This window comes from Mauremys mutica, chromosome 4 (genome assembly GCF_020497125.1).
Source record: "Mauremys mutica isolate MM-2020 ecotype Southern chromosome 4, ASM2049712v1, whole genome shotgun sequence".
NCBI lineage: Eukaryota > Metazoa > Chordata > Testudines > Geoemydidae > Mauremys > Mauremys mutica.
This window is the reverse complement of record NC_059075.1, coordinates 145,394,204-145,406,423: the sequence shown is the minus strand read 5'-3', so window position 1 is coordinate 145,406,423 and position 12,220 is coordinate 145,394,204. Positions and strand designations below refer to the sequence as shown.

Sequence of the window (12,220 nt, the reverse complement as noted above, 5' to 3'; positions counted from 1 at the left end):
CGGGACCTCTGGTCACCCTAGTCAGGACAAGTCTCCCGCCCCACTTAGCCCATGACAGGCCCTGAGAGATTAGCATCAAGACAATCGCTGTTCCCTTGCTCCCCTGTACTGGGTGACTGGGACACGCAGTCCTGCTGGGAGATGAAGTGCAGGCAGAAGGGACCAAAGCTGAGTTTGGCTCTGCCAGGTGGGTATGGGGGTTGGAGCACCTCATCCTGCTGGGTGGGAGGAGTCCTGCCTGGTCATGGGTGGCTGGCCAGGTCACCAGGGCACCTTCTCCCTGCAGAGATGGATGAGGCGATGCGCTCCTTCGCTGAGAAGGTCTTTGCCTCTGAGGTGAAGGATGAGGAGAGCAGGCATGAGATCTCACCTTTCGATGTAGAAGAAATCTGCCCCATCTTGCACCATGAAATGAGGGAGCACATGATCCACCAGGAGACCACAGCCACGGCTGACAAGCGGTGAGAGCTGGGTGGGGGGCAGTAGGCCTGGGGCACTGTGGGGAGGGACAGGCTGAAAGCTTCCCACCTCTGAGACCTGCCCTGGCCCTGCTAGCCTTCAGCTCCGGCCCCTGCCCCGCCTCTGCGTGCCCTTATACCAGGAGAAGAGGATGGAAACTTTAGCTATGGCTTGGGAATAGCTCAGTGAACCCCCTGGGACAACCTGGGCTGGCCACTGTCTGTCTGGCTTAGAGGTTCCCTGGCCATGGCCACGGAGAGCCTGTTGGACAGCTCATGCTGTTTGTTTCCAGGTGCTTTATCACATTACATGCGCAAGCAGCCTCCCTGCCTCCAGCACACACTCCACCGTAGAAGCTGGTGTCTGGTGGCCCCAGGAGTGTTGTCCTGTGGTAAGAGATGGCTATTCCCCTGTGAAAGTGTTTGAAAGACCTGACTGACTCCAGCCATACATCCATCCAGCCTGTCTGTCCAGTCGCTCTGTGCTGCAGGCCTCATCGTGCTGCCTGAGCATCGGCCACAGGCTGGTGCGTTCAGCCACTGCTCCCCAGAGACGAGCGCTGTGTGCCCTTGGGCCAGTCCCTTAGCCTTCCCGACCCTGCCGCACAGGGGGCAGAGGAGCAAACCCCGCTAGTGACTGTGAGGCATTCAGAGACTGTGGTGACAAGGGCCATGCAAGTGCTCAGACAGCGTCCAGTTACTCCGGACAATAATCTAGGCTTAGTGCCAAATGAAAAGTTGCAACCCCCTGCTATGGCTGGAAACATCATGAAGCTCTGACTTCCCGAGAGCCAAGTTTGTGGGACCAAAGCTTCTGCTGCAGCCTCTGCCTCCCCCACCTGGGACAGGGGCGGGAACATGCCCCTCGCCAGCCAGGCTGGCCCATGGCTTGGCCCAGGGTGACCAACAGCATCTGGGAGGGCCGAGGCATTGGATTGTACTGGCCTGTCTGTGCAGACAGCCCAGGTTTGCGCTGAAACAGGAAAGGACGTGCTGCTAATTGCACTATTTCCCTTTGAATACCTGGGCGTACCCCTTTGACCCCTAGAGCTGGGCAGGGTCCTGCCATGCCTGCAGGGCACAAAGGTGCTGCCAGTGCCCAGGCTGAGGTGGTCCCCGCCTCCTCCGCAGGAAGAAGCGGATTTCCCTGAAGACAATCGCACTGGCTCTGCCCATTGCTGAAACTTCTGCAACCAAACTATCCACCATCGAGGAGTTCATCGCTGCCTCGCCGCTGTACCAGGCTGTGCCCGACTTCCAGCGTGTGCAGATCACAGGGGACTATGCCTCAGGGGTAAGCTCCAGCATGCCTCGCTCCCTCCCACGTCTCAGTGCCATTCCCTCTCCTGATCTCCCCCGCCACGCCCTCTGCACGCCTCTCTCCTGGCTGCTTGCCTCGATCCCTGCTATCACCTGGGAGCGGGGAATGTGCACATGAGTACCCCTTGTTTAAATGCATAGGAGAGGCCACTTCTCCTAGCTCAGTCTGGGCAGATGGCAGCACCCTGCTAATTCCCTAGTGATCCCAAAGGTGCAAGCCAATGTATGTGGCAGAGAAACTCACGGGCTCTTCTCTGTGGGATGGCTGGGAAGGCACAGGGCCCTTGTGGCTCCTCAAGAAGAGATGCTGGAGGGTGGCAGATGGAGCAGTTGCTGAGACCCCTTAGTACCTCCAGCCAGTCACCAGGCCAGGGCAGAAATGCAAGGCTGTGACTGTGCATTCGCTGAGCTCTGTCGCCGTGTGAATTGCATGTGCACACCCCTGGTTCAGTGACTGCCTGTGGAGAATCACAAAGAGGCCCCCACCATGCGCAGGTGCAGCCCGGCCCTGCTGGATCAGCTTGGGGCCAAGCAGCAAAGGCAGGGGCCATTACAGGATGCGGGGGGGTTTACAGGTTCTTCTGGCAAGACACTCCCCAGTGCACTGGGATGGCCGCTCCAGCATCACTCCCTAGCCATGGTCCCAGCCAGCCACTGCAGCTGCTGGGTGGTAATCCCCTGCTCCTGTCGATCGCCAGCGACCTGGACTGACCTCCCGGGGCTGCCCACACAACACTTGGCCTTCTGCAGTAAATTAGATGTGCTGGGTCAGATGAAATTGAAGCGGGACCAGCTTGTGCTCCTAAAATAGCCCCTGCAGCACCCTAGGCTGCAGCTTCAGAGTGAGATGTCAGACAGCAGCTGGGAGTTGCGCCCCAGGACAGTGCCTCTAATGGCTTGTCCTGGCCTCTGGGGCTTTCCTTCTACCTCAGCAAGGACCTTTCCCATTGGCCCTGGCCACTGAGCTGCACACAATGCTGTCAGCCCGGCTGAAAGGGCAGGGCTTGGAGAATGGCTGCCAGGCTGCCTGCTTGGGCCAGGCATGTGGGGGCGGGCTCCGGGGGAACCCAGGCCTTGCCTTGATTCAGCTGTTCTCCAGCACGTGCCCAGCAAGCATGTCTGTCTGTGCGTCCCAGCGGGGCCGGGAGCTCCCAGAGGCCCAGGGCAGGCCCCCACATGCTGCATACACCAATGTCCTCAACAAAGAACTCTTGCAGGTCACAATTGAGGATTTTGAAGTTGTCTGCAGAGGCCTCTACCGGGCTTTGTGCATCCGGGAGAAATACATGCAGAAATCGTTTCAGAGGTTCCCCAAGACCCCGTCCCAGTATCTGCGCAACATAGAAGGCGAGGTTTGGCAAGCCGATGATGGGCGCGGCCCAGGTACCTAGCAGCCATGACTTCCAGGGTGACTCACAATCAGCACAAACAGGAAGCCTTTGAAGAACAGCTGGGGAGCCCAGGGCTGTGCAGGCAAGGGGGTGTCCCCGGCAGCGGTGCCAGGGGTGCTGAACCTGCATCTATCTGGAGGAAATGACTCCTGTTGTTGAGGCTACAGGAATGCAGCCTCACCCCAGCTAGCTTGGAACCGGTCTCCAGCAGAGACTGACCCCATGATGTGGGGGGAGTGGAGCCCCTCTGAATGCCCTAACTCTCTGCCACGCTCCCAGTGGGGTGAGAAGGTCCCCTGCTGCCTTGTGAACCATCTTCCGCTGGCGCTCACACCGGAGCATGACTGGCCCTGTCTCGCCTGGTGTGATTCCTCCCCGGATGCTGTGAGGCTGAGGAAGGGATCTGTCCCCTGCTGAGTGCGGCAAGCTTGGCCACAGCAGCTAGGAAGGCACTATGTGAAAACAGATTTCTTGTGGCTGCGGGGTCCCTCACATACGCTTGTTCGTTTCCATGCCCCAGATCCCTCCAGGGCTGTCAGAGCTCCACCAGCCATTTGTGTCTCTGGGCAAGCGATGCTCTTGCTCAGGCCTTGCGGGCCTGGAGAGACTCAGCAGCCAGAGAGCTGGGATGCCGGCTCCACCACCAGAGAGGCAAGGAGCAGCCCAGGCACTGGGGCAGGGAAGGGTCCCCAGAAGATCCCATTGGCGGCAGCAGCCTGTGTCTGTCTGGGCCCCATGCTGGGCAGCCATTGGCCTGGCCTTGGGTTCCAGGGTGGGCTACCTGTGTTCATGAGCAGGCCGGTGCTGACTCTTCCCTCAGCCCTGGAGTACAGCCACGTGGCAGAGGCTGCCCTGCCAGGCCCATTGCTCACCTGCACTCTGCCTTCGGGACAGTGTTCACCCCCCCGGTGAAGGACGGTGAGGACCCTTTCCGGTCGGACAATCTGCCCGAGGACCTGGGCTACTGCGTCTGCATGCAGGGCGGGGTGGTCTACGTCTACGCCGACGCAGCGGCTGCCAGACGAGGGAAGCCCAAGGACCTGCCCTACCCCGACCTCGAGGACTTCCTCGATGACATGAACTTCCTCCTCGCCATGATTGCACAGGGACCCATGTAAGTGCCCAGCCAGGCCCCCGCCCTGCCACACAGAGTGGGCCCCAGTCCAGCTGTGCTCCAGCGCTGCCAGGGGCTGTGCACTGCAGAACTTTGCAGCCCTCAGGCAGGACACCAGCTCCCGCTTCATTCAGAGGGGCTGGCCAGGCCCCCAGCAATACCTGCCAGGCCCCTGGTGCCCAGAGGAGCCCAGCCCTGCTGCAGGCCTCCATGGCTGGGCCCGCTCTGGGACTGAAACCTGGCCTGGAGGAGTTTGTCAGGATGCTGTCACTGCCCCAGCCGCTGGCGCTATAGGATTCAGGTCATTACAGCAGGAATTTCATGGCATATGTGAGCTGCGTGGCAGCCGTGCCCTTGTTCGCACCACCTGTAGCATCCCCATGTCCCACGCGCTCAGCTGGGCCGGAATGCGCCTGGGTTCTGACCCTTTGTCTCTGTCAGGAAAACCTACGCTCATCGGCGCCTGAAGTTCCTCTCCTCCAAGTTCAGTGTGCACGAGATGCTGAATGAGATGGAGGAGCTGAAGGAGCTGAAGAACAACCCTCATCGGGATTTTTACAACTGCAGGAAGGTGAGGGCCTGGGACAGACGCACAGACATGGCTGGCCTGACAGATGGGCTGAGCCAGGGGCATGCAGACTCTGCCTTGACTCCTTCCGCCATAGGGCAGGTGGTGCAGGCGCTGGTGCTGCTCAGGCAGCTCTCCCCATCCTCTATGGGGCAGCACAAGCTGTTGTGACCCCTGAGCAGACCCTGGGTCACCCCCGGAGGCGTGAGTGTGCAGAGAGGTGGCTGGGGTGCAGGCACAGGGCGTAGCCCCTAGGAGTCACCATCGCTTACTGGGATCCAGGCTGATGTGCTCCCTGATGCCAGGGCAGACTTCCCGTGGCTGCAGTCAGTGTCAGCAGCATTTCGTTCTATGGGCCTGGCTGCCCTGCCTCCTAACCACCTGGGCCTTAGCTAGACTGATGGCTCCCCTCTGCCTGGCAGGTGGACACCCACATTCATGCTGCAGCCTGCATGAACCAGAAGCACCTGCTGCGCTTCATCAAGAAGTCGTACCGTGTGGACGCGGAGAGGGTCGTGTATGACGCCAAGGGCAAGAAACTCACCTTGAAGCAGCTCTTCCAGCAGCTCAACATGCACCCCTATGACCTGACGGTGGATTCTCTGGATGTTCACGCTGTGAGTCTGTTGGCCTCTGCTGTAAGATGTCCCATGCCTACCCACCCACAGGGCCATGTCCCCAGATGCCCCATGGGCACCCTCACCTACTTCTTCTAGGGGCACTGCATCACATGCCTTCTGTCACCCAGGACCCCTCCCCAGGCACATACTGCACCAGCTCTGTCCCATGGCAGGGTGGCCAATGTTCTTCTCTAGAATTGGGGTTAACCCTCTCCTCTCCAGCGAGGCCTTAGTCCATTGCACTCCGCCCCTTTAGGTCCATGAAGCATTATCCGCCCTCGGCTCTGACCCTGATTTGCACCCCAGGGGCGCCAGACCTTCCAGCGCTTTGACAAGTTTAATGACAAGTACAACCCGGTGGGAGCCAGTGAGCTGCGTGACCTCTACCTGAAGACAGAAAACACCATCGATGGCGAGTACTTTGCCACAATCATCAAGGTGAGGGGGGGTGGGGGGGGAGACACAAGGGGCACCCAACACAGCAGGAAGGAGCCTGCATGCCCACAGTATGCCGAGTTCCAGCCATGTGAGTGGGGCACACGTGACCACCTGCACCCTTATGTCTGCAGGAAGTCGGCTCTGACTTGGAGGATGCCAAGTACCAGCACGCGGAACCCCGCCTGTCCATCTATGGGCGCTCGCCAGAGGAGTGGCCCAAGCTGGCCAGCTGGTTCAACAGGCACAGGGTCTACTCCCCCAACATGAAATGGATGATCCAAGTGCCCAGGATTTAGTACGTGCCATGGGGTGAGATTCCGGGTGTCGGGGCAAGGCTGGCGGGAGCAGGAGCATCCTGACTTACTGACGTGGCAGCTGTGGGGCATCTGTAGCAGGGCCGCGGGGGGAGGCGTTCTGTCCATGCAGGGAGCTGTGCGGCTCTCCTGCTGGAGGCTAACCCTGGTCTCTGTCCCCAGCGACGTGTTCAGGGCCAAGAACTTCCTCCCCCACTTTGGGAAGATGCTGGAGAATATTTTTGTGCCTGTGTTTGAAGCGACAATCAGTCCTCAGGCCAACAAGGAGCTGAGCGTATTCCTGCGACACGTGAGTGCTGCACAGAGAGGCCTGGGCCTGACGAAGCGCTGACGGGAGGGGTGGTGCCTCTGGGGCTCAGACCCCACCACTATCTGCCATACTGTTAGCACCGAGCCCTCCCCCACAGGTCGGGGAAATCAGCCTTCCACCCTCCCTGCTCTGGCCCCAACCAGAGAAATGGGTTGGGGTTGGGAAGTGCCAGGAGAGGCAGGCCTGTGAGACGAGCGAGCAAGCTCCTTTCTGAGTTACCTGGTGCTGGGCCATTAAGAGGAGCCCAGGCTAGTGGGTGGAGCCCAGCACCCCTCCTGCACGGCATGTGCCAGGCTCTGCATGGGGTTCTGGGCAGGGTGGTCAGGGGATGTGCTGGGAGAGCTGGGCCCCCTCCTGCACTGCATGTGCTGTGGTGCTTGGGGTAAGGGCGGTGTCAGGCACTCAGTGCCGTGTGTCCTGGGTCGGGGAGATGGGTGTCCGAGGTTGCTTAGCCCATGGGGAGGGAGGTGACGTCTGGCTTTGCTCACAGACACCCCCTCAATTGGGAGATCCCTAGGAGCCAGGGGAGGGCGGTGGGGCTGACCCACTCCTGTCTGCTCGTGCCAGCAGATCACCGGCTTCGATAGCGTGGATGACGAGTCCAAGCACAGTGGGCACATGTTTTCCACCAAGAGCCCCAAGCCGGACAAGTGGAGCCATGAGAAGAACCCGTCCTACACCTACTACCTGTACTACATGTACGCCAACATCACGGTGCTCAACAACCTCCGCAGGTGGGTCACCGCACGGGGGATGTGTGCTGCTGGTGCCCTCTGGTGGGGACCTGGTTCATGGGCTGTGACCGGGTCCTCGTGGGGGCCATCTGTGGTCACTCAGTTAGGGCGAGCTGCAAAGAATGGGGCAGACAATCCCCATAAAGCTGGTGGATATTCCAATACGTAGATTCACCAAGCCAGCATAAACCAGCTTCTTTATTATCTTAACGGTTACACAGAAGTCCAAACAACCCAGTTCCCTTAAAGCAGGGATTCTCAAACTGGGGGTCGGGATCCCTCAGGGGGTCGCGAGGTTATTACGTGGGGGGTTGCGAGCTGTCAGCCTCCACCCCAAACCCCGCTTTGCCTCCAGCATTTATAATAGTGTTAAATATATTAAAAAGCGGTTTTAATTTATAAGGGGGGAAATCGCACTCTGAGGCTTGCTATGTGAAAGGGGTCACCAGTACAAAAGTTTGAGAACCATTGCCTTAAAGTAATCCAGTCTCAGGCCTCCATCTGGGTACCCATGTCAAATATGATGAAAATGTCTGTAAATCTTATTTCATCATATAAAATAAGACACATCACCTCCCAGGTTATTGAATATTCCAGATCTTACCCAAATACATGCTACAGACAATCTTAATAACGAAACTAAACTAAACGTTATTCAAAAACAAAAGCGAGAGAGTGGGTTAAAAGATCAATATACATACAGACATGAGTTCAATTCACTGATGTTCAGATTAATCGCATAGATGGTGAACTTTGTAGTTGTAAAGAGTTCTTTCAGAAATAGTTCATAGGTTATAGTCCAATATCCAAAGATCATATTCAGGGCGTACCAGCATAACTGAGACTTCAGTCTTGCGATTCAAACTTCCCCTGATGAAGCCTAAGCAGATCTGAAATGACAGAATCAGGACCCAAGGATCTTTTATACAATTTCATGTCTTTTGACAAGCTGGAATTCAAAAGGTAATTAGCATGACTTTGAAGGAGGTCCATCACCGGTACTTAGCTATAGAATTAATATCAGGCAATTTGCTTGTTCCTCCATCATTCACAGATTATTTGCTATACATTTCAAAGAGAGATGAATACAGAGATATCCCTTGTTTACAATTCATTTAAATGCTAGGATGTTCTTTTGACCTCTGAATTATCAGAATACAGCATAGACAGGGACTGTTGATTACATTGTGGGCCTTACTCATACATATGTAGATACACAAAAACACAAACACTATCTCCCCACAGTGTCTTTTGAGGGTTATTTGTTTTGCAGGATGTTGAACACTTTCTAGCCATGCATCACATGGGCATTGCGCCCCATATGGAGGGAGGGGATGTTGGCTGTGAGTTGCCTCCAGCAGAAGCACTGAGGGACCTGTGTTCGTGCTGTGCAGGTGGTGCTAGGGCGGATCTGCTGGGGTCTGTGCTTCCAGCGTGGAGATTGGCCAGTGGGGGAGCCCACAGCCAGGCATTTCTGAAGCTTCCTTGATAGCAGGGAGACATGAGCAATTGTGGCAAACACCTGGGTCAGCTGAGACTGTCTCCTTGCATCCAGTCTGAATGCACTAGGGAGAATAAAGGGCAAACACTGAGGCCTGGGGCTGGGCTGGGCTCTGGGGGTCCTGTCCCTGGGAGCAGGTCTGGCTGGGGTCTGGGGGTCCTGTCCCTGGGAGCAGGTCTGGCTGGGCTCTGGGGGTCCTGTCCCTGGGAGCAGGTCTGGCTGGGCTCTGGGGGTCCTGTCCCTGGAAGTGGGCTTCCAGCTCAGCTTCAGCTCCCACCCAGCACTGCCCCCCCACTCCCTGCATTAGCCCCATGTTTAGGTGCTGGAACTAGGGGCGCTGGGGGTGCTGCTGCAGCCCCTGGCTTGGAGAGGTTTCCATCGTACACAGGGGTTACTGTATTGCTGTCTGTACACAGGGAACGCGGAATGAACACCTTCCTGTTCCGACCCCACTGCGGGGAAGCCGGGGCCATCACCCACCTGCTCGCAGCCTTCATGACAGCAGATAATATCTCCCATGGCCTGAACCTAAAGAAGGTGAGTGTGGGGGAGAGTCGCTTAATGTCGTCCCGCCCCCCCCCACCACTCTTATGAGCTGCATGGCTCCAGCGGTGCAGGGGGATGGTCTGGCCAAGGCCCTATCTTCACAGCCAATGCCAGTGGCTCTTGCGTCACACCCTCCCACTGGCCCTGCAGGGCTGGGGCCCGCACGCAGACATTAAGTGACTTGCCCAGGGCACCCTGGAGGTGTGTGTGGCAGGGCTGGCAATTGAATGGTGTCCCTAGCCTCTGTTCGTCAGAGGATGGAGATGGATGGCAGGAGAGAGATCACATGATCATTGCCTGTTAGGTTCACTCCCTCAGGGGGACCTGGCATTGGCCACTGTCGGTAGACAGATACTGGGCTAGATGGACCTTTGGTCTGACCCGGTACGGCCTTTCTTATGTTCTTATGTTCTTATGAACCTAGGTCTCCTGAGCCCCAGTCTGGTGCCATAGCCCCACCCCGCATGACTCTGACACACTGAACTGTAATATGCTGCCCCATGTCACTCAAACGCCGCCCCGCGCCTGGAGCACCATGTGTTCCCCAGCACTGAGATCCCTGCTCTGGGCCGAGAAAATGCTGAGGAGGTGGGAATCTGTGCTTGCAGGCTGCACAGACCATGGAGGAACCGACTGGCTTAAGCCAAGGGCGAAGCCCAGATCTACTCCCTGTGGTTTTATAGGACAGTGACTGACCCTCCCCTTCTCAGAAAGCAGCTGTGAGCTCTGCCTCCCAGCTCTCTTTGCCAGGGCACGGAAGGGTTGGGCGGTAGGTAGTGGAGAAGCAGCAGCGTCTGCCACCGCCCTGCGCCCTGAAGACGGCCACGCTCTTCCTTTCAGAGTCCTGTGCTGCAGTACCTGTACTTCCTTGCCCAAATCCCCATCGCTATGTCCCCGCTCAGCAACAACAGCCTCTTCCTTGAATACGCCAAAAACCCGCTGCCGGACTTCCACCAGAAAGGCCTGATGGTCTCTCTCTCCACGGACGACCCCATGCAGTTCCACTACACCAAGGTAGGGTTCCAGGGCAGGCCTGGGCATGGAAGTACCACCCAGGGTCCTTCCGTTGCACTGCGGTATGGGGACATGGGAGCTATTTGTACAGCACCCAGCACAGTGGGGCCCGGCTCTGAGAGGGCCCTAGGCACTGCCATAACAGAGTCATGGGAATGGCTGCTGCCCCCCCATAGGCACAGAGCGGTGCCGCAGGTGCTGGGAGGAGTCTGTCTGCAGGGCCGGCTGTTGGTGCAGCACCGTGCACGCTCCTCTCCCCCGATATGATTCTTGTGCTGCTCTAGGAGCCCCTGATGGAGGAATACGCCATTGCGGCCCAAGTCTTCAAACTCAGCACTTGTGACATGTGTGAGATTGCCAGGAACAGTGTCCTGCAGTGCGGTCTGTCCCATGAGGTACGTCTGTCTGCCTGCCACATCTCCCTGGGGGACGGGGCCATCTGCTCAGCAGTTCGCCAGTGGCCTGGCAGTGAGGGTGTCCCTTCCTGCAGCTGTCTCCATGTGTGCATCAGAGTGGGTGGGGGAGCTGGAGGGGTGGCTCTGCCTGTTCGGAGAGAGACACCTCAGACCTGGCGCTAAAGGGAATTTGAGAGACAGAAGCAGCTTCTCTGGGAGGCTGCAGAGGCCTGCCAGCGCTAACCTGTGCACAGCACGGGCAGCCGGGATCCTGCAGAGGGAGGCCGTCCGAGGGAGATGAGGGCATAGATCCATGCAGCGCCTTTCATTCTGCTCCCTTGTCTCTGCCAGGAGAAGACCAAGTTCCTGGGGGAGAATTACCGTGAGGAGGGGCCCCATGGCAACAACATCTGGAAGACAAATGTAGCTCAGATCCGCATGGCCTATCGCTATGAAACCTGGTGCTACGAACTCAACCTCATTGCAGAGGGGCTGAAAACCACGGAGTAGATCCCCAAACCTGCCCGGACCCCAATGCCTCCTCCACTTTGTCAGGGCCTGGGGCAGCCCAGAGCCCCACCCATGACTGCACTTTGCTTTCTTGTGGCGGCAGCACTGGGAGATCATGTCCTTTGTGGTGTTACTGGCCCTGGGTGTTAAAAAAATCACTAGTCAGGCCCTGAAAATCATGAGATTTTTAACAAATAATAAAGTTGGGTTCTTTTTCTTTGCTGTGTGGTTTCTGGGTCACTCGGTGTCATGTTTTCAGGCATGTCTCTGTAGCCAAGAGGGCTGGAAATGTACTTTTTGCAAGCAAAAGGTGAGAATCTCTCTTAATCACAGGACTCCAGGAGCTTGAGCTTTAAGGAAAAAAATCAGATACTGTGAGTGCGATTAAATCACGAAATGGCAACACAAATTCTGACTGTTCAGATATTCACAAATCAGGAGCAAATGACTCAGCTCCAGCCTTCTACAAGTCCTGTATCGATGCTGTATGCGGAGTAACTCCCGGCCCTGTGACAGGCTGTACTGCACCAGCCCGCATTGCGTGGATAAGTCTATTCTGAGGGAATCAGCCCTGCAAAGCTTCAAGCCGCCTGGCCTCTTGGCAAGTGCTGACAGTGAGGGGGCACCGGTCAAGGACCACATCAAGGCTATACTAGCTCTGTCCCTTGGAGCCCATGTAAGCAATAGCCCAGAAGGCAATGGCAGCCCTGCATGGGTGGGAATCAGGGAAGGGTGGAGCTGGCAGGCATCCACTCTCTCACACACACACGGGCATGTGCTGGAGGTGTCTGGGTGGGGGATTGGCTGAACTGTGTTGCCCTGAGCCAGTGACAGGAAGAAATTTGCTCTCACTGGACTGAAAGACAAATTGAGTAGCCAGTGAATCCCAGGTGGTAGCCAATAACTGGCCTATCTCCCGCTGGTCCATTTTTGTTCAGAAACTGTTACTCAGCACCCTAAGTGCAAAATGATTAAATTCTTTCCTTG

The 12,220-nt window shown here is 57.2% G+C and overlaps 1 protein-coding gene across 2 annotated transcripts; it reads left to right on the top strand.

The window, feature by feature from the left end:
* Positions 1–259: 259 nt before the first annotated feature.
* On the top strand, positions 260–11,394 carry AMPD1 (adenosine monophosphate deaminase 1). 2 transcript variants are annotated; one of them, XM_045012624.1, is made up of 14 exons: positions 260–461; positions 1,590–1,752; positions 2,996–3,161; positions 4,064–4,283; positions 4,725–4,854; positions 5,274–5,468; positions 5,778–5,909; positions 6,041–6,204; positions 6,386–6,512; positions 7,104–7,267; positions 9,185–9,305; positions 10,155–10,328; positions 10,613–10,723; positions 11,075–11,394. In XM_045012624.1, exons 1-14 carry the CDS (start codon positions 289–291, stop codon positions 11,231–11,233), a joined length of 2,199 nt encoding a protein of 732 aa, XP_044868559.1. In that variant the 5' UTR covers positions 260–288; the 3' UTR covers positions 11,234–11,394. The 2 variants fall into 2 exon arrangements, with proteins under 2 accessions (XP_044868559.1, XP_044868558.1); XM_045012623.1 differs by having other exon boundaries at positions 7,101–7,267.
* The last annotated feature ends 826 nt before the right edge of the window (positions 11,395–12,220 follow it).

Excerpts from the sequence above, each read along its gene's own strand:
- AMPD1 (XM_045012623.1), top strand. The coding sequence starts at position 289 with ATGGATGAGGCGATGCGCTCCTTCGCTGAGAAGGTCTTTGCCTCTGAG. Across the intron at positions 4,284-4,724 it reads ATGATTGCACAGGGACCCAT|GAAAACCTACGCTCATCGGC; the intron begins GTAAGTGCCCAG and ends TGTCTCTGTCAG. Across the intron at positions 5,910-6,040 it reads ACTTTGCCACAATCATCAAG|GAAGTCGGCTCTGACTTGGA; the intron begins GTGAGGGGGGGT and ends TTATGTCTGCAG.